Source organism: Coregonus clupeaformis, chromosome 19 (assembly GCF_020615455.1).
Source record: "Coregonus clupeaformis isolate EN_2021a chromosome 19, ASM2061545v1, whole genome shotgun sequence".
NCBI lineage: Eukaryota > Metazoa > Chordata > Actinopteri > Salmoniformes > Salmonidae > Coregonus > Coregonus clupeaformis.
In genome coordinates, this window is record NC_059210.1 from 7,054,613 (window position 1) to 7,075,680 (window position 21,068).

Consider the following 21,068-nt stretch of genomic DNA (forward strand, 5'->3'; position numbering starts at 1 on the left):
GCGTTGCAGTTCTTGACACAAACAGTGCTTCTGGCACCTACTACCATACCCCGTTCAAAGGCACTTAAAACTTTTGTCTTGTCCATTCACCCTCTGAATGGCACAAGCATTTAGCTACACCTGCAATAACATCTGCTAAACGTGTATGCGACCAATAACATTTGATTTGATTTTGGCACACATACACAATCCATGTCTCAAGGCTTTAAAATAATTATTTAACCGGTCTCCTCCCCTTCATCTGCACTGATTTAAGTGCATTTAACAAGTGACATCAATAAGGGATCATAACTTTCACCTGGTCAGTCTATTTCATGGAAAGAGCAGGTGTTCTTAATGTTTTGTACACTCAGTCTATATGTCTTTCTCTGTCTTCCTTATATTCAAGTATACCATTTCCTTCCAACCAGTCTCTCAACATAATCTTTCACTGGTGTGGTGGGTTTGACAAATGATCATAGCCACTGACCTTAATGAACAAATGAATAGGTATCAATCAGGTCTGTTCACACACCCTCAACTACAGTGAGACGTTTGGGCTGAGTGATTAACCGAACAGTCGGTTATTTTTTTGTTTTTAAACAACTAATTGACCAAGGTCTGTTCAATTATTTGAATTGCATTTAGTTCCATCAAGCCCAAACTGTGCGATGTAGTAGGGATGTGTAGTTTCTAACAGGCCAATATTCGACAAAGTTTAGCACAGAAAACGTGATAATTAACTACAATGACCATAATCCATTGCGTGCCCACTTGTCCGGTCTGAGACGGACTTATTTACTTAGAAGGACTACTAAAATAGTGATTTTGTCAGACAGCAGCAGCTCTATAGAGATGAGATGATGACTTGGAATGAAATAATAGTCATCAACTGAAATATTTTATTAAAGTAATGTGAATAAATGATGTTTAATAAGCAGTAATGGGCAGTCACTACCATCATGGGACTTTTTATGAATTGTTTTATTCTGTATTGTTACAGCGTTCAACCCGGGCGCAGGTAGCTTAGTGGGTAAGAGCGTTGTGCTAGTAACCGAAAGGTGGCTGGTTCATTTAGCAGACGCTCTTATCCAGAGCGATTTACAGGAGCAATTAGGGTTAAGTGCCTTGCTCAAGGGCACATTTACGTCATTTAGCAGACGCTCTTATCCAGAGCGACTCACAAATTGGTGCATTCACCCTATAGCCAGTGGGATAACCACTTTACAAATTTTTTTTGGGGGGTAGAAGGATTACTTTATCCTATCCCAGGTATTCCTTAAAGAGGTGGGGTTTCAAATGTCTCCGGAAGGTGGTGAGTGACTCCGCTGTCCTGGCGTCGTGAGGGAGCTTGTTCCACCACTGGGGAGCCAGGCCCAGCCAATCAGAATTAGTTTTTATTACAGACAGAAATACTCCTCAGTTTCATCAGCTGTCCGGGTGGCTGGTCTCAGACGATCCCGCAGGTGAAGAAGCCGGATGTGGATGTCCTGGGCTGGCGTGGTTACACGAGGTCTGCGGTTGTGAGGCCGGTTGGACGTACTGCCAAATTCTCTAAAATGACGTTGGAGGCGGCTTATGGTAGAGAAATGAACATTAATTTCTCTAGCAACAGGTCTGGTGGACATTCCTGCGGTCAGCATGCCAATTGCACGCTCCCTCAAAACTTGAGACATCTGTGGCATTGTGTTGTGTGACAAAACTGCACATTTTAATGTGGCCTTTTATTGCCCCAGCACAAGGTGCACCTGTGTAATGATCGTGCTGTTTAATCAGCTTCTTGATATGCCACACCTGTCAGGTGGATGGATTATCTTGGCAAAGGAGAAATGCTCACTAACAGGGATGTAAACAAATTTGTGAACACATTTCTGGGATCTTTTATTTCAGCTCATGAAACATGGGACCAACACTTTACATGTTGCGTTTATATTTTTGTTCAGTATAATAAGCCAGGGTGTCATCATTGGAGAATGTGTGCCTCTCTCTGTTATCCCATCATTGACCTAACTGCCATCAGGAGGAGAAAAGGTTCAAGAAGTTCAAGGCAGGACAGCCAATGCAATTGCAATCTCACTCTCTCTCGCCCTTGAGCAAGGCACTTAACCCTAATTGCTCCTGTAAGTCACTACGGCAAACAGCGTCTGCTAAAATGACTAAAATGTAATAAATAGTTGGACGTTCTTTAAATAACAGCTAATGAACCATTTTAAAAGAGATTCCTCCGCTACGCTACCCCTTTTTCTGAATTTGACGAATTTCCTGTCAGCGCTATAGGTTCAGCTCAAAGCTCATTCACTCAAGAAAGAAAAGTGGACTACGTTAGTCAGACATCCTTGAGACCAACTATGAGTCAGAGTCCTATATAAATATAGGTCTGTAACTGTTCCGGCCTCTCCTACTCACTCCTCGATACTCTGGATGACTGTCTCATGACTCCGTCACGTTGTCTCATGAAGTCAATGGTCTGCAGCTGTAATAGTTCTAAAATACAGCCTTGACCGAATTGCAAATACTTTTAGCATTCAAGAGAAAGTAGTTATGACTCAATACACTCAATACATCATTGCACCAGTTAGAAAAGTTTAAAATGGTGAATATACTGAAAATGGGGAATATATAAAAAAAAAAAAAAAACACTCAGACACAAGATGCGACAAAAACGGTTTACTATCAGGGAAAGATCAAAATAAAACTCATTACAGTTTCCTGAACGATCATATAACATTACTATCCATCTGATCATAGCATGTACATATAGACTGTATACAGCGCCTTCGGAAAGTATTCAGACCCCTTGACTTTTTTCCACATTTTGTTACGTTACAGACTTATTCTAAAATGGATTAAATAAAAATACATCCTCATCAATCTACACACAATACCCCATAATGACAAAGCGAAAAACAGGTTTTTATAAATTTCTGCACATTTATTAAAGATAAAAAACAGAAATGCCTAATTTACGTAAGTATTCAGACCCTTTGCTATGAGAATCGAAATTGAGCTCAGGTGCATCCTGTTTCCATTGATCATCCTTGAGATGTTTCAACAACCTGATTGGAGTCCACCTGTGGTAAATTCAATTGATTGGACATGATTTGGAACGGCACACACCTGTCTATATAAGGTCCCACAGAGACAGGATTGTGTTGAGGCACAGATCTGGGGAAGGGTACCAAAACATTTCTGCAGCATTGAAGGTCCCCAAGAACACAGTGGCCTCCATCATTCTTAAATGGAAGATGTTTGGAACCACCAAGACTCTTCCTAGAGCTGGCCGCCAGGCCAAACTGAGCAATCGGTGGAGAAGGGCCTTGGTCAGGGAGGTGACCAAGAACCCAATGGTCACTCTGACAGAGCTCCAGAGTTCCTCTGTGGAGATGGGAGAACCTTCCAGAAGGACAACCATCTCTGCAGCACTCCACCAATCAGGCCTTTATGGTAGAGTGGCCAGACGAAAGCCACCCCTCAGTAAAAGGCACATGATAGCCTGCTTGGAGTTTGCCAAAAGGCATCTAAAGGACTCTCAGACCATGAGAAACAAGATTCTCTGGTCTGATGAAACCAAGATTGAACTCTTTGGCCTGAATGCCAAGCGTCACTTCTGGAGGAAACCTGGCACCATCCCTACTGTGAAGCATGGTGGAGGCAGCATCATGCTGTGGGGATGTTTTTCAGCGGCAGGGACTGGGAGACTAGTCAGGATCAAGGGAAAGATGAACGGAGCAAAGTACAGAGAGATCCTGATGAAAACCTGCTCCAGAGCGGTTCACCTTCCAACAGGACAACGACCCTAAGCACACAGACAAGACAACGTAGGAGTGGCTTCGGGACAAGTCTCTGAATGTCCTTGATTGGCCCAGCCAGATTCCGGACTTGAACCCGATCGAACATCTCTGGAGAGACCTGAAAATAGCTGTGCAGCGACGCTCCCCATCCAACCTGACAGAGCATGAGAGGATCTGCAGAGAAAAATGGGAGAAACTCCCCAAATACAGGTGTGCCAAGCTTGTCGCGTCATACCCAAGAAGACTTGAGGCTGTATTCGCTGCCAAAGGTGCTTCAACTAAGTACTGAATAAAGGGTCTGAATACTTATGCAAATGTAATATTTCAGTTTTTTTATTTGTAATAAATTTGCACACATTTCTAATAACCTGTTTTTGCTTTGTCATTATGGGCTATTATGTGTAGATTGATGAGATTTTTGTTTTTAAATCCATTTTAGAATAAGGCTGTAACGTAACACAATGTGGAAAAAGTCAAGGGGTCTGAATACTTTCCGAATCCACTGTATACCTGTGTTTTATTTATCCATGGCAATGTTATTAATATTTACCTCATCTCAAGTCATTGATATATCTATACTTATGCTATTATAGTACAGGATACATAGTAAACACATACAGAAGGGAACCAGGGTAGATCGTGGTCAATGAGAAATGGCTGTACATACAACACACATGACCCAACAACAATATGGAATATAGCGGACTGTCAAAAGCAGTTCTGGTCTCAGGGTGTGTCCGGTCCTCTATATAGTGCATTACTTCAGACCAGGTCTGCGTCCCAAATTGGTACCCTAGATAGTGAACGAGAAGTAGTTCACTATAGGGAATGGGGTGCCATTTGAGAGATAACCCAAGTCTACAGAGCATTGTAATGGTACGCTTGGACACGGTTGTATTTAACATCAATTACCACACATACTGTTACGTGCCTTATGTACACAACATGGCACAACGGTCTGGTCTGACTCACGAATTCACCAAAAAACCACACCTATTGACTTACTACACACAGAAACGTTGTTTTGTTCTGTTGCACGTACTACAATACACAGTAACGAAACCAAGGCGTCTGTCAACCTAACAGAGCGTGTTACTACAGATGGACATGGTGAAGGATTGTAGCCTGGTTAAACCAGACTGAGTGTTGCGCTCACCGCTGTTTCACTAACACCGGTGAAATGTAATGACGTCAGTTCAGATGCCAGGCTAAAGGGATCATAGTCTACTGGATTGGATATACTATGTGATTTTTCTGGTGCAATATTAATTCATTACAACACAATCTATCTCATCTGGATGGAGCCTATATATGCATTTACAAACATTCACTGATGTTCATAATTTTATGGTTACAAGTTGATCTGTAAATTCATGTTTGCATTGCTCCAGTGCATGTGAAAGTGAGTACAGCGAGCACTGAGTTGAAATTCCAGATTAAGAGAATAGTTCTCTGTGCCCCCCCCCCAAAAAAAAATATTATTCAATGATGACGTGAATAAAACACATTAGAAGCCTTTAGAAACCTATAATAGCAAGAACCAGAGAGACAAAAAGAACAGAGATGCATTCACACACTTCCTCACAAAAATATACAGGAAAATGCAGGTCTGTACAAACAAACAAAAAAAACGGTTTGAGAAAAATTGAAAAGAAAATCATATTGAATATCATCCATCACACAATCAGACAAAGACAATTCACAGGTTTTTGAAATAACTGCCATTCATGTACACATCTTCACATTGGTTTCAAGTCTAATACTGTATACACATTTCTGTAATATCCATCTTTTAATTAAATAATTCTTCATTTTAAGAGTTATCTTGAGACTCGAGACAATAAAGACTTGACAGTTATTTTCTTCCAGTTTCAGTTCATAAAATGAGATATTTGTATTAACAATATTATATTTTTTCCATATATACCATTTCACATCTACACTCATGGGTTCTGACTAGAGGGAGTACAGCTACAACCGGAAGTTACTTTTTCGTAGCAGGTTAGGTTCATGTACGCAGCTGGTTAGGAGAACTAAAGTAGCAGGTTAGGAGACTTAGGTTAAGGTTAGGAAAAGGGTTATTAGGGTTAGCTAAAATGCTCTCCTAACCTGCTACGAAAAGTCACTTCCGGTCGTAGCTGTACTCCCTCTAGTCATAACCACACTCATGTACTAACGTTGACAACCACATTTTGTTTTCACTCGTAAAGGTAAAAATCCACCATTACCCAGAAGAAAAAAAAACGGATTGTCATGACGTCACTGATGACACCATTACAACCAGCTTGTAGTCATTTTTTGCATTCGCGTCACAGGGTTCACCTTAGGATTAGTGAGAGGATTGACCCATGGGAATAAACGTTCATAACATCTAACATTTGTCCATCTACAAACAGCAAATACTCTATCTCCAATGGGAAATGAAGATTACATTTAGTCCCTTCTGCCCCTTACAGACAGAACCCTCATCCACTTCCAGACAGAACCATCTGCCCCTTACAGACAGAACCCTCATCCACTTCCAGACAGAACCATCTGCCCCTTACAGACAGAACCCTCATCCACTTCCAGACAGAACCATCTGCCCCTTACAGACAGAACCATCTGCCCCTTACAGACAGAACCATCTGCCCCTTACAGACAGAACCATCATCCCTTTACAGACAGAGGTATTTTGGTTCACCTAGTCTAAATTCTTAACTGGGTTACAGCAGTCATACTTATTTGGAATGTTCCATCCTATGCAAAACTGAACAGTGTACGTGTGCGTTTAAATTAGTGGTTACTATTAAACATCTATTCTTTGTTTCACTGATAGTCAATAGCATAATGACTGTTCAAAAAAACACTCCCCATAACCTGAAATGTAAAATGGTGAGGAACTAGCAGACACTCCTAACATGGCTTGATTATGACTGGAGATGAAGAAGCCAACAGTCTGGTATTTCTACTCTAGGCAATGCTAGCCAAAGACTGACATGTAGCTATTAGCTATCTAGCAACTAGGTAAGATCTAAAAACATAGGAGTACAATAGAAGTCATTCTATTTCTATGTATAAAACAAGGTAGACAGATATCACACCTTTCCTGAGAATCTAAAGTAATAAAAAATAAAATTCAACATGGACAAAATTGTGATAATTCTTTTTAAATACGATTCAACAAAATTTTCCTGCATTTTGTCATGTCCACGTGGCCAAACTGTATCCTTCATAATAATACAGCACTGCAAAACAAGTAGAAACTGTTTCTCAAAAACATGACAAAACATCACAATCCTAATCGTTTCTGCTAAGCTCCTTCCATAAAATAAACATCCTTCCAAAAACAATGCGAGATCACTCACTAAAACCATAATATCTTCTGAAACATTGCATTGGCTCTAGTAAGACTGTTGTATTCTTCTATTCAAAGCTAAATCAGCATTACGGGGCAGTGCAAGGGTTGAAGTGTGTCTGGCACACGGAAGCAGAGAAATCCATCTTGTGTGAAAAAATGTGTAACGTCTTGATACTGCACTATGTTTAATAATAACAACTATGTGCATGGTTGAAGTGTTGGTCCATGTTAGGGGACAGATGTGGGAGGGAACCTTTGAAGCAAAATCAAAACATTACATCATCATATTCTGAATGGAACCCTAATTGTGAATTTTGTTCTCATTTGATGATCATCCCTTTTCATCTGTCCGTCCAGTCTATCCCTCACCTAGCCTGGGTGACTCCCTCACCTAGCCTGGGTGGCTCCCTCACCTAGCCTGGGTGGCTCCCTCACCTAGCCTGGGTGACTCCCTCACCTAGCCTGGGTGACTCCCTCACCTAGCCTGGGTGACTCCTCACCTAGCCTGGGTGGCTCCTCACCTAGCCTGGGTGGCTCCGTCACCTAGCCTGGGTGGCTCCCTCACCTAGCCTGGGTGGCTCCCTCACCTAGCCTGGGTGGCTCCCTCACCTAGCCTGGGTGACTCCCTCACCTAGCCTGGGTGGCTCCCTCACCTAGCCTGGGTGTCTCCCTCACCTAGCCTGGGTGGCTCCCTCACCTAGCCTGGGTGGCTCCCTCACCTAGCCTGGGTGGCTCCCTCACCTAGCCTGGGTGGCTCCCTCACCTAGCCTGGGTGGCTCCCTCACCTAGCCTGGGTGACTCCCTCACCTAGCCTGGGTGGCTCCCTCACCTCTCCCCCATCTCCCACCCTCGCCCTCGCCTCCACCCTCTCTATATCCCCCCCCACTCCTCATCTCCCCACCCTCTCCTCCACCCTGTCTATATCCCCCTACACTCCCCATCTCCCACCCTCTCTCCACCCTGTCTATCCCCCCCTCACACTCCCCCCATCTCCCACCCTCGCCTCCACCCTCTCTATATCCCCCCCCTCACACTCCCCCATCTCCCACCCTCTCCTCCACCCTGTCTATATCCCCCCCTCACACTCCCCCCATCTCCCACCTCGCCTCCACCCTCTCTATATCCCCCCCCCCCATCACACTCCCCCATCTCCCACCCTCGCCTCCACCCTCTCTATATCCCCCCTCACACTCCCCCCATCTCCCACCCTCTCTATCCCCCCCCTCACACTCCCCCATCTCCCACCCTCGTCTCCTCCACCCTCTCTATATCCCCCACACTCCCCCCATCTCCCACCCTCTCTATATCCCTCCCCCTCTCACTCCCCCATCTCCCACCCTCTCCTCCACCCTGTCTATATCCCCCTCCTCACACTCCCCCATCTCCCACCCTCGCCCTCTCCTCCACCCTCTCTATATCCCCACCCCCTATCACACTCCCCCATCTCCCACCCTCGCCCTCTCCTCCACCCTCTCTATATCCCCACCCCCTATCACACTCCCCCCATCTCCCACCCTCGCTCCCTCCACCCTCTCTATATCCCCCCTCTCACCCTCCCCCATCTCCCACCCTCTCCTCCACCCTGCCCTACATGCCCGGGTCGTCGTAGTTGTAGGTGGGTGCCTGTGAGTACTGGGGCTGTTGTTGCTGCTGTTGCTGCATGGCTCCCTGCGCCACCCCTACAGCGGCCTGCTGCGCTGCCTGCTGGACGTGAGGGTTCTTCCAGGCCCCGGTGGTCCACTCCTCCTGGGCTTTACTCATACTGCCCCCAGTGCCACGGTACATGTTGTGCACCTGGAGAGAGTCAGGGAGACGGTGTTAGAGTGAGTTATATTACTGTAGTTAGTGTGTGAGAGAGACATGCAGAATACTGTCCCGGTGCCACGGTACATGTTGTCAGGGAGAGATGGCGTGTGAGTTATATTACTGCAAGTCATACAGAGGTCTTGAGAATTAATACTGTCTTTGCTCTCCTAAAAATGATAGCCAACCCTGTTTTCAATACTCCAGAACCCTCTCCTTGCTAGGATAACGACACAGCCTTTTTCTAAAATGTTTTATGAGATTGGAGAACACATTGGTAGGGATCTTAGACCGTTCCGCCATACAGAATCCTTCCAGATCCTTAATACCCTTCGTCTGCTCATATGGACTGCCCTCTTCAATTCAAACCACAGGTTTTCAATGGGGTTCGATCAAGGCTGGAGACTGAGATGGCCATTGCAAAATGTTGAATTTGTGGTCAATTAACCATTTCTTTGTTTATTTTCTTCCCCACCACTGGTGTGCATGGCCAAAGACCTCTATTGTCATATACTTTTACCATATAATGACCATATAATGCCAAGACTTTTGGACCAGACTGTATATAATACTGCCCCAGTGCCACGGTACATGTTGTGGACCTGGAGAGAGTCAGGGAGAGATTGAGATGGTGTTAGAGATTCATATTACTGCTAAAAAGCCAGACCAGGCCAAAACAATGATTTTTTCAACGTGCCCATCGACTCTGGTGTGGACCTGCACGAGTCAGAGATATATATGTATATATATATATATATATATTTTAAACTGGGACATTAATTAACATTTCAGTGTTCAAACATCAATGAAGGGTAAATGTGTTCGCAAAAGGGATTATTTTTAACCGCCAGTCCCTGAGATTTTGTGAGTTATATTACAGCCAAGTCAAACTAAAGGTCGCAAGAAATAAATACTGTCTTTGCTCTAAATAAGATCTGATTTCCTGTTACTATAGCAACCCATCAGGCAGGTCATAGACTTGCAGATGTTTTTTCTTGAGCGCATGGTCGGGGGGCCAGAACATAATTACAAATAATTAGTAGACTGCAAATTGACCACAAGAAGCCCAAAACAGATATAATATTTGACTAAAACATAAATCATTACTTACATGTGTATACAAATCACATACAGTATATATCTCTATTATGATTTGCTGGTGTTTTTACAGTCTTTTATGTTCAACAACAAAAATATATAGTTTTTTTAGTTTTTTGGCTCAGAAAACTTGAGGAGCCAATAAAATCACCTGGGCCAAATTAGGCCCGTGGGCCGCCAGTTGGGGAACCCTGACATACAGTAACATGAACCACACATTTCACATAGACTGTAGTCAGAGTGAGAAAAGTGCTAGGGTAGTGCTGAAGTGTAAAGTGCTAGGGTAGTGCTGAAGTGTAAAGTGCTAGGGTAGTGCTGAAGTGTAAAGTGCTAGGGTAGTACTGAAGTGTAAAGTGCTAGGGTAGTAATGAAGTGTAAAGTGCTAGGGTAGTGCTGAAGTGTAAAGTGCTAGGGTAGTGCTGAAGTGTAAAGTGCTAGGGTAGTGCTGAAGTGTAAAGTGCTAGGGTAGTGCTGAAGTGTAAAGTGCTAGGGTAGTGCTGAAGTGTAAAGTGCTAGGGTAGTGCTGAAGTGTAAAGTGCTAGGGTAGTGCTGAAGTGTAAAGTGCTAGGGTAGTGCTGAAGTGTAAAGTGCTAGGGTAGTACTGAAGTGTAAAGTGCTAGGGTAGTGCTGAAGTGTAAAGTGCTAGGGTAGTGCTGAAGTGTAAAGTGCTAGGGTAGTACTGAAGTGTAAAGTGCTAGGGTAGTGCTGAAGTGTAAAGTGCTAGGGTAGTGCTGAAGTGTAAAGTGCTAGGGTAGTGCTGAAGTGTAAAGTGCTAGGGTAGTGCTGAAGTGTAAAGTGCTAGGGTAGTGCTGAAGTGTAAAGTGCTAGGGTAGTACTGAAGTGTAAAGTGCTAGGGGTAGTGCTGAAGTGTAAAGTGCTAGGGTAGTGCTGAAGTGTAAAGGGTATTGCTGAAGTGTAAAGTGCTAGGGTAGTGCTGAAGTGTAAAGTGCTAGGGTTGTGCTGAAGTGTAAAGTGCTAGGGTAGTGCTGAAGTGTTAAGGGTAGTGCTGAAGTGTAAAGTGCTAGGGTAGTGCTGAAGTGTAAAGTGCTAGTGTAGTGCTGAAGTGTAAAGTGTATATAGTACCTTAGTGAGCCCGGTGAAGGAGAGGACAGCCATGGCAGTGAACATGATGGTGGGGATCAGCATGACTACAGCAGAGCCTATATTGGTGCTAAAGAAGGTGATGGTCGCCAGCCAGCCGCTGGAGGAAGGAAGAGGAACAAGAAAAAAACACAACAAGTGGAGGACTGTTCTAAGGCAGGGTTCCCTAACACTATAAACAGTAGGCCAATGGCCGACAATCAGGTCAATCAATCAAGCGACCAATCAACCAACCCGGCCTAGACCCCATTAAAGAGCACCGACATTGGCAAGGAAAAGCTCCCTAGAAGGAAGAAGCCTAAAGAGGAACCAGACTCAGAGAGGAGAGAGGCCCATCATTTTACAGCCATTAGGCACGACTCTCGCCAACAATTTAAAATGTTTTTAGTAGGCTATTTCAAGTTTAAAAACATGCCGCTTTGGCCGTCGGTGGCCTTCATCAGACTGAAACAGGCTCCATCCTTACCAGACCCCCCAGCCTGGGATCCCTATACACTGGATAATGCTGATCACCACCTGGGCCATGAACACGAAGAAGAACGCCATGAAGTTGAACGAGCTGTCAGTCCTACAGGGGGGAAGAGAAGTAAATCTAGTCAGAAATCCAGGATCTAACCTACTGTAGAAATTGTTTATTGTAACTTGACTGACGTCCTCTCTGCCTCATGATAACGTAACACATGGTGTCAGAAGTGGAATCCATCATCTTCTCATTAAAACATGTTAAATAAAGGTGAAAAAAAATATATATATATATAATAATTTTTAAACATGTACCGTGTGTTAACTTGACTCACGTCTCTCTGCCTCATCCATAACAGTATAACGTAACATGGGGTGCGTGCGATGAGTAAGACAGAACGGCGTTCAATGTTTATTTCAATGGAATCGGTACTGTTACTGAACGACCAAACTTTGGCAAACGTTGAACCGAACTGAACGCACCCCAGGTGTCAGAAGAAGGGTGTACTTACTTGAAGGCCTTGTAGATGGGTCTGAACCAGCACACGTAGGAGCAGGGGGTGAACAGGATGAGCCACAGAATGGCCATGCCAAAGTTAGTGGCTCCGCCCCCGCCACACATCCACGCCAGGCAACCAATCAGATTGACCGCCAAGGTGGCACTGTTAACTGTAACGATCACAGGTGGAAAAAAGGTAAAATAACTATATTAAAATGGTCGACCTTGCATTATTTGAACTACTGCAGCATTGGTCATGTTCATTAGGGCATGCAATGGAAATGGAAAGCGAAGATGAGGGTGTCTTATTGGATACGTCCAGGTAGTCCCTCCCTGTTTCAGTTTTCTTTGGTTTGTTGTCTAATAAACAGGACCATTGTGTTACTGTTTTCCATTCCATGTTAGTACAATTACATTGTCTAGGACGTGAACCTAATGTAATCATTCTACAACAACACGGTCTGTTATTGGATGATTCATCTAGCCAAGTAAAGTTTAATTGGTTGCTTCAGATTTGTATAGGAGTCTGCAGAGACAGTAACGGTAGCTTTATGTATAGAAGTCTGTAGAGACAGTAACGGTAGCTTTATGTATAGGAGTCTGCAGAGACAGTAACGGTAGCTTTATGTATAGGAGTCTGTAGAGACAGTAAAGGTAGCTTTATGTATAGGAGTCTGCAGAGACAGTAAAGGTAGCTTTATGTATGGGAGTTTGCAGAGACAGTAACGGTAGCTTTATGTATGGGAGTCTGCAGAGACAGTAACGGTAGCTTTATGTATGGGAGTCTGCAGAGACAGTAAAGGTAGCTTTATGTATGGGAGTCTGCAGAGACAGTAACGGTAGCTTTATGTATGGGAGTCTGCAGAGACAGTAACGGTAGCTTTATGTATGGGAGTTTGCAGAGACAGTAACGGTAGCTTTATGTATGGGAGTCTGCAGAGACAGTAAAGGTAGCTTTATGTATGGGAGTCTGCAGAGACAGTAACGGTAGCTTTATGTATGGGAGTTTGCAGAGACAGTAAAGGTAGCTTTATGTATAGGAGTCTGCAGAGACAGTAACGGTAGCTTTATGTATAGGAGTTTGCAGAGACAGTAACGGTAGCTTTATGTATAGGAGTTTGCAGAGACAGTAAAGGTAGCTTTATGTATGGGAGTCTGCAGAGACAGTAAAGGTAGCTTTATGTATGGGAGTTTGCAGAGACAGTAACGGTAGCTTTATGTATAGGAGTCTGCAGAGACAGTAAAGGTAGCTTTATGTATGGGAGTCTGTAGAGACAGTAACGGTAGCTTTATGTATGGGAGTCTGCAGGGACAGTAACGGTAGCTTTATGTATGGGAGTCTGCAGAGACAGTAAAGGTAGCTTTATGTATGGGAGTCTGCAGAGACAGTAAAGGTAGCTTTATGTATGGGAGTCTGCAGAGACAGTAACGGTAGCTTTATGTATGGGAGTCTGTAGAGACAGTAAAGGTAGCTTTATGTATGGGAGTCTGCAGAGACAGTAAAGGTAGCTTTATGTATGGGAGTCTGCATAGACAGTAAAGGTAGCTTTATGTATGGGAGTCTGTAGAGACAGTAAAGGTAGCTTTATGTATAGGAGTCTGCAGAGACAGTAAAGGTAGCTTTATGGTTTAGAATCTGAGATATAAAGGAAAGATCTCTATGACCAAGTTATGGTCTGTGTCTTAAAGAACAGTAGTGCACTATAAAGAATATTGGCTATCATTTGGGACATCCTAAAACTAAAGCAATCAGTCATCTATTCAACACACAATACAATGACTACTAGGCTAAGAGGCACAAACTAATGATTACCTATTTCTAACATATATTTCACAGGACTTACTTTTATATTCCCCAGCCTGAGTGAAATGAAAATTAGAATGAAAAGGTATACAATCATCCATATATAAAGTTTACCATTGATCTATTAGCTTCATTTTCAGTTCTTGTTGTCAGGCCAATGATATAAAGATGGGATTCTTTAAACTAGCGGAAGTTAATTGTGATGGAAAAAAATTATTGGATGGATGCCTAAATGTCGCAAACCAGCTATACCAGCCTTCCTGCTATTCCAGTGATTGTTTCCCATATTATTTTGGGGTAAAAACACACACAGGTGACGTTAAAAAGAAAGGCCAAACAGTAGCAGATGACAGCACTTAACAGTTTACCGGTATGTCGTCACTTAAGCGATCTACACATTAAATACAGTGTGTAAAGGGATTTGTTAGAGTGAACCAGTGCTGCACGGTACGGAGCACCAGCACGTCTAATATTCTACTGACACCTCTTTTAGAATATTAATACTCTAATACATGATGAGTACTGGTATTTAAATATAAAGAGTACCTTATGAACATTTCATACTGGTTTCCCAGGCCCAAATTCAGCCAAGTTCAGGACCTAAAAGCATTCTCAATGGAAAATGGTCTATAAGAACTAGGCTTGCTATATATCTATATCTGGGAAACCAGCCCCAGATGCCTCAGTCTCTAATCACAGGGTGTCTTCCAGATGTCACCCTATTCCCTACATAGTGCACTACTTAGTTTGGACCAGAACCCTATGTGCCCTGGTCAAATGTAGTGCACTATATAGGGAATAGGGTGCCGTTCGAGATCGGCCACACTCACAGATCCATAGGTAGTACAGCTTCTTGCACATGGAGCGATGTACATCCGGGATCTCGTTGAAGTCCTGATAGAAACACGGCCTCAGAGGGATGAAGCGAGGCAGGGGAGGGAAATTGTTTTCTGTGGGAATAAAAAAAAAAAGGACAAAAGCTATAATATAATAATAATAATATGCCATTTAGCAGACGCTTTTATCCAAAGCGACTTACAGTCATGCGTGCATACATTTTTACGTATGGGGTGGTCCCGGGGATCGAACCCACTACCCTGGCGTTACAAGCGCCGTGCTCTACCAATTGAGCTACAGAGGACCATCACGTTGATGTTCAGCAATTACTGGTAACTCCCTTAATAGTCAGATTCTTGAATGGAGACAATATATTCGGGTTGAAGTACAAATCATTGAACCTGATCAAGACAACATTTGCACTTGATTGATAAAAGCATACTGTTGAGCAATGTGCACTCATACTACAATGATACGATAACGTGCTTATTAACAACTACTAATAACTATATATTTCAAAAAAGAGTGTCATAATTCAAGATTCAATACACACAGAAGTCACACTAACAAAACATCTCCACTATGATGATATCCTTGTATGAATGAGAGAATTAAATTCAATTATAGCTTACCTGCCATTACAATTGGATATGTTCCTCCAGTTGGAAATAAATATGATCCAAACCCAATTGCCTTGGAAATTAAACTGAAAAGAATATGAAGCAAGGAAATGTAAATACATTTTATAATATCATATGTGTTTGGCTATCTATCATAAAAGCTATACAAATTGGCTATACAACGTTGTTGCCTAAGTAATATGAAATGCCGATATGACTATGAAAACATTGAGAGGCCAATGCATGAATGCATGGGGAGGTACCTGTGAAATGATGCCAAAACCATCTGTCCCCAGTGTCCCTCCCAGTGTGCTTTGCGCTCATAAATAGCTAGCCCACCTGCCCCACCGCTACAATATGGGATAACATGTTTATCGAAACTGTGATGAGTTTTCTAGTCATTTTGATGTATAATTTAAGTGTTTTGACCGAATGAAAAACAAGTGAGATTCTCATTCATACGAGTTTAGCCAAACTAAGCTAGCTAACTTTGTATGTAAGTTAATGAGAACAAGATGGTGTCTCAGATTATTTTGTATTTCTGTTATAAACGTTTGTACATATGAACAACACTAATGATATTTTAGAAGTTTACTTTTTATGAAATGTGTATCTAACGGTTGCTTGCTAACTGCTAACGTTAGCTAGCTCATTGCTTTTAGCTTATGTTGTAGTTGGCTAGATGTTCATGGGTTTTTGTTACATTTAATACACTGGCCTCTTCTATAATTTGATTGTACTGTTGTATAAACTGTTGTTGTCCATACAATGCATGGGTTTTGCACAGCACCATCTTTAGTGATAAATTAGCGAGGTAACTAGCTAGCTAACTAACCCGGTTCAAACCCTGATGCATCATACATACACACCTAGCAAGACATACATTTTTGGAAAAGGCAATTAGCTAGTAGATTATTCTAGAGGATTGTTGAATTGAGTTGTAACATTTACACAAATGTAACACTTTTGCATTGTCTCTTGACACACATTTACTTCACAGCACAATGTGTCTGTGTGGTGTCAAAGAGCATGAACACGTCACCAGATGTTACATTTTTACAAAATGTTCTCTATTCATTCAAACACTGAAAACGAGTGGTACTCTCAATGGCTTAATGCTCTTTTCACATACGATAACAAGGCTCTGCACCTGTGACCCGGCCACCAAAACAACCTAAAATGTACCTTGTACCACCTATTACCAGACGGTGAGGCGGGCGTATCTCTCAGGTTTACTGAGAACATACGGGACACAATCTTGGAGATCCACGCAAAGAAGGGTCGCCAGAGGAGAAAGTGGGTAAGCCTTTTTGTAGTTCCATTAATCACCCATTGCTGTAGTTTGTTGGAGCACTAATTGCCTCTGTATCATTTACATTTACGTAATTTAGCAGACGCTCTTATCCAGAGCGACATACAGAACTGCATTGACTGTTTTACTGAAAATAACAGTAATTATGAGCTTGGTACACGTTTTGGCAAAACTTGTTTCCATCTCTAGTCCACATGCCTGTAGCTCTGTGCACTGACAGTATCACATGGAAAACTTGTAGCATATCTCGTTTGATTATAATGACCTTTGGGATACATGCCCCCCTACTTCCGGAGTGAGGTGCTCATTGAACTTTGTCAAGAACTACAGAGCCCCTTGGAGAGGGACCAGAGCTACTTGGAGAGGGACCAGAGCTACTTGGCGAGCCACACCACACGGATCATGTCTGGGGAGCTTTCAACAAGGCAACCTATATCCCACTGACCCCTCAAACCTCAACACTATAGCCACCCTCAAATGGAGGCTCGCCCTGGACGACTCCTGTCAGTACTGTGTTAAACTTTTTTTTTTTTTTTTTAACACTTTTGTTGATCTTTGAATGTTGAATAGGCTCGTTCATATTCCTCTATATGAGGTATACCCCCATTTAACCCATGTATGCAGGTAAGCACCTCATTCGAAATTCAAAGATTCATTAAAGTGTTTTCAAAAGAATCGAGCAGAGTACTGGCAGGAGTCATCCAGCTTGGTCCAGGGCTAGTCTCCATGGGGGTTACTTTAGTTTCAGGCCCTGCTCAACCTATGCAGATGCTATTACCCACTTGCTCCTGTTCTACTGAAACTAATTGTCATCCTTCAAGAAGTGTATTTGTGTGTGTTATTCCAAGGAACTAAGAGTTGTTTTAGTACAGCGATGACGTGAGGTGCTTGAAAAAACCTTGATAGTGGTGCTTGAATTTTATTTGTGAAAAAGGTTTAGGAACCCTAATGTGTGATAATAATAACAATTATTACAAGTAATTTATTCATTAATTCAATCCTAATTCACTGTAATTCATTCATTCTTTTAATAATTAATTATGTTTTTAATATACCAGTGACAGCCACTAAGGCAAGCTACCGATGACTAGCATTAGCATTCAGTGGGGGCGAATAAGCATGTGCAACCTTCAGCAAGTGCACAGCCATTTACTGACATTTATGGGAGAGAAGTGGGCCGGACAGAGATGTATTTGCAACTGATGTCAAAGGCCTGCACTGGAATTTCAAGATGTGTCCTGGTGAGTGGGTGGATGTGTGTGGCCATTTCTGGAGATTTACTGAACCGTTTCCGGACATACTGTATAGCGTTATCAGATATTTATGGGAAGTGTGCAGGGCCAAACAATGTTGGACATGTGCCCGCAAATTTGCAAAAACAGTTAGTTTTCGGACTTGTGCACTGGAGTGTTCAACCCGTAAATGTGCCTTTTCATGCAGTGACATGTTACTTCCATGATGCATAAGACACAGTGTGGCCTACAAGCCTCATAAATAAGCCCCGTACTTTATGGAGAGATACATTGTAGCCTACATAAGATAATTTTAAACATATTTTTAATAAAGCTTGACAGTGTGATGAAGGATATTTCTGATATTTGCAGCTATCACAATCATATTTTGACGACTGAAATAATAAAATGTCATCATAGCCCATTCAAAATGTGTCATGTTCAACACACAGAGGTTGAGTCTGTATGGATGAAGGGCATTTTCCCAGCATATATTTTTGCACCAAATAATACCACCAAACTGATAATAAATGATGTTGTGAGACCACGAATCTATGCAATATGATATGTTTTTCTTCCAATTCAGATTTGTTATTCATTTTAAAGGATGGGCAGGATGCAGAATGCCGCCGTTTGTAGGCTTACAATTGCATCGCGATGAGCACCACTGTCAATGGAGAAAGCACCGCCTTTCAGAGTAGAGCCTAGCCTACGACATAAGGTCTTTTTCAGCTGGACTCAATAAACAAGTCAAACGATTGTGCCTTTCATGCCGCATTTACACTCTATTTATGCACAGATCATTCTGTAATTTGCTCAATCGTGTCATTGAAACATAATGAATGGAATGGAAATAACACGGTATGGATTCGATAGAAAGGTTCTACCTCTTACCTTTTTTTTTTTTTTGTCCCCAAACCAGGAATGCTGTTACTATGCAACGTCTGTCAATCGCATTATATGACGATGTTCTTCATGAAACACAACACGAGAGACCGAAATTCTATATTCGATTAAAATCAGAAATGTCTTCTCACCCCACCGACAGCTTGGGAGTAGAACCAATGATGAGTAGAACACAATCACGTGACGTCACGTTTCTCCGCTCTCTCTTTTTACGCACGTACCGGTTGTTCTAGGAATGGTTTGAGGAAACGGATTTGTTGCTGGTCAGAACCGACCAACCGCTTACTAGCAGCATAGAGTTTCTATCTAAACCACACCGTAGATGCAGGAACGCCCCGAATTGCTATTGATTTTTTCCACACTAGCTACTTAACTACATTTAAAACCAGATACTTTTAGACTCTCACTCCAGTAATATTTTACTGGGAACTTTCACTTTTATTTGAGTCATTATCGAGTCATTATCCCATTGGTTTCAGTTTTTTAGGATAAAAATAAATTGAATAGAGCTAAGCACAGGCAAAATCCTAGAGGAAAACCTGGTTGTCTGCTTTCCAACAGACACTTTGAAACAAATTAACATTTCAGTAGGACAATAACCTAAAACAAATATACACTGGAGTTGCTTACCAAGATGACATTGAATGTTCCTGAGCGGGCTAGTTACAGTTTTGACTTAAATGGGCTTGAAAATCTAATCAAATGTAAATGTAAATGAAAATCTATGGCAAGACTTGAAAATGTCTGTCTAGCAATGATCAACAACCAACTTGACAGAGTTTGAAGAATTTTTTAAAGGATAATGTGCAAATATTGTACAATCCAGGTGTGCAAAGCTCTTACAGACTTACCCAGAAAGACTCACAACTGTAATCCCTGCCAGGTGATTCTAACATGTATTGACTGGGGGTTAAATACTTATCTAATCAAGATATATTAGTGTTTTATTTTTCCACTTTGACATTAGAGTATTTTATGTAGATCCTTGACAAAAAACAACAACTATTAAATCCATTTTAATCCCACTTTGTAACACAACAAAATGTGGAAAAAGTCAAGGGGTGTGAATACTTTATGAAGACACTGTAGGCCAGGGTTCTTCAAATCCGGTCCTGGAGGCCCGAAACACCTCTGTTTTTCATCCTCTCCTTCTAATCAGGGGCTAATTCAGACCTGGGACACCAGGTGAGTGCAATTAACTACCAGGTAGAAATAAAAAACAGAAGTGTTTCGGCCCTCCAGGACCGGAATTGAAGAACCCTGGTCTACTGTGAAGCAGTGGTGCAGAGATTGGTCTACTCCCTGCTGCCTGCCAGTAATGCCCTCTCCCTCCTCTCCTACAGGCTGACACACTACTGCTCTCCAGTAGTGAACCATATGGACTGTGTTACATAGAGACGGCTGAGCTAGACGGGTAAAGATGCTGCATGTATTTGCTTCTGCGAGGCTGAGGAAACTGAATAATACATTTTAAGGGGGGGTGGGCTGGTTTGAAAGAGGGCTATCTGTGTCACAGTGTTTCGGCAGTGGTTTTTACACTCTGAGCATTATCAGGAAATAAGACAGTTGATGATGGTTGAGGATTTGTCCCAGTTTACCGTAGCAGTTCTGTGAACTGGTTTGTTTGAGCCAACTCTAGTATACTACAGTAGGGAAAAAAAGTATTTAGTCAGCCACCAATTGTGCAGGTTCTCCCACTTAAAAAGATGAGAGAGGCCTGTAATTTTCATCATAGGTACACGTCAACTATGACAGACAAAATGAGAAAAAAAATCCAGAAAATCACATTGTAGGATTTGTAATGAATTTATTTGCAAATTATGGTGGAAAATAAGTATTTGGTCAATAACAAAAGTTTCTCAATACTTTGTTATATACCCTTTGTTGACAATGACACAGGTCAAACGTTTTCTGTAAGTCTTCACAAGGTTTTCACACACTGTTGCTGGTATTTTGGCCCATTCCTCCATGCAGATCTCCTCTAGAGCAGTGATGTTTTGGGGCTGTCGCTGGGCAACACAGACTTTCAACTCCCTCCAAAGATTTTCTATGGGGTTGAGATCTGGAGACTGGCTAGGCCACTCCAGGACCTTGAAATGCTTCTTACGAAGCCACTACTTCGTTGCCGGGCGGTGTGTTTGGGATCATTGTCATGCTGAAAGACCCAGCCACGTTTCATCTTCAATGCCCTTGCTGATAGAAGGAGGTTTTCACTCAAAATCTCACGATACATGGCCCCATTCATTCTTTCCTTTACACGGATCAGTCGTCCTGGTCCCTTTGC

At 42.4% G+C, this 21,068-nt stretch overlaps 1 protein-coding gene across 1 annotated transcript; it reads right to left on the reverse strand.

Moving 5' to 3' along the window:
- Positions 1-8,673: 8,673 nt before the first annotated feature.
- On the reverse strand, positions 8,674-18,973 carry LOC121531268 (secretory carrier-associated membrane protein 5). The gene is made up of 7 exons (XM_045205136.1): positions 18,773-18,973; positions 15,347-15,420; positions 14,708-14,827; positions 12,087-12,243; positions 11,579-11,680; positions 11,095-11,212; positions 8,674-8,904 (listed from the first exon to the last, which is right to left on the reverse strand). The coding sequence occupies exons 2-7, from the start codon at positions 15,351-15,353 to the stop codon at positions 8,698-8,700; spliced, it is 711 nt and encodes a 236-aa protein (XP_045061071.1). The 5' UTR covers positions 15,354-15,420; positions 18,773-18,973; the 3' UTR covers positions 8,674-8,697.
- Between the last annotated feature and the right edge of the window lie 2,095 nt (positions 18,974-21,068).

Excerpts from the sequence above, each read along its gene's own strand:
- LOC121531268 (XM_045205136.1), bottom strand. Across the intron at positions 11,681-12,086 it reads CCCATCTACAAGGCCTTCAA|GACTGACAGCTCGTTCAACT; the intron begins GTAAGTACACCC and ends TCCCCCCTGTAG. Across the intron at positions 8,905-11,094 it reads CCTTCACCGGGCTCACTAAG|GTGCACAACATGTACCGTGG; the intron begins GTACTATATACA and ends GACTCTCTCCAG.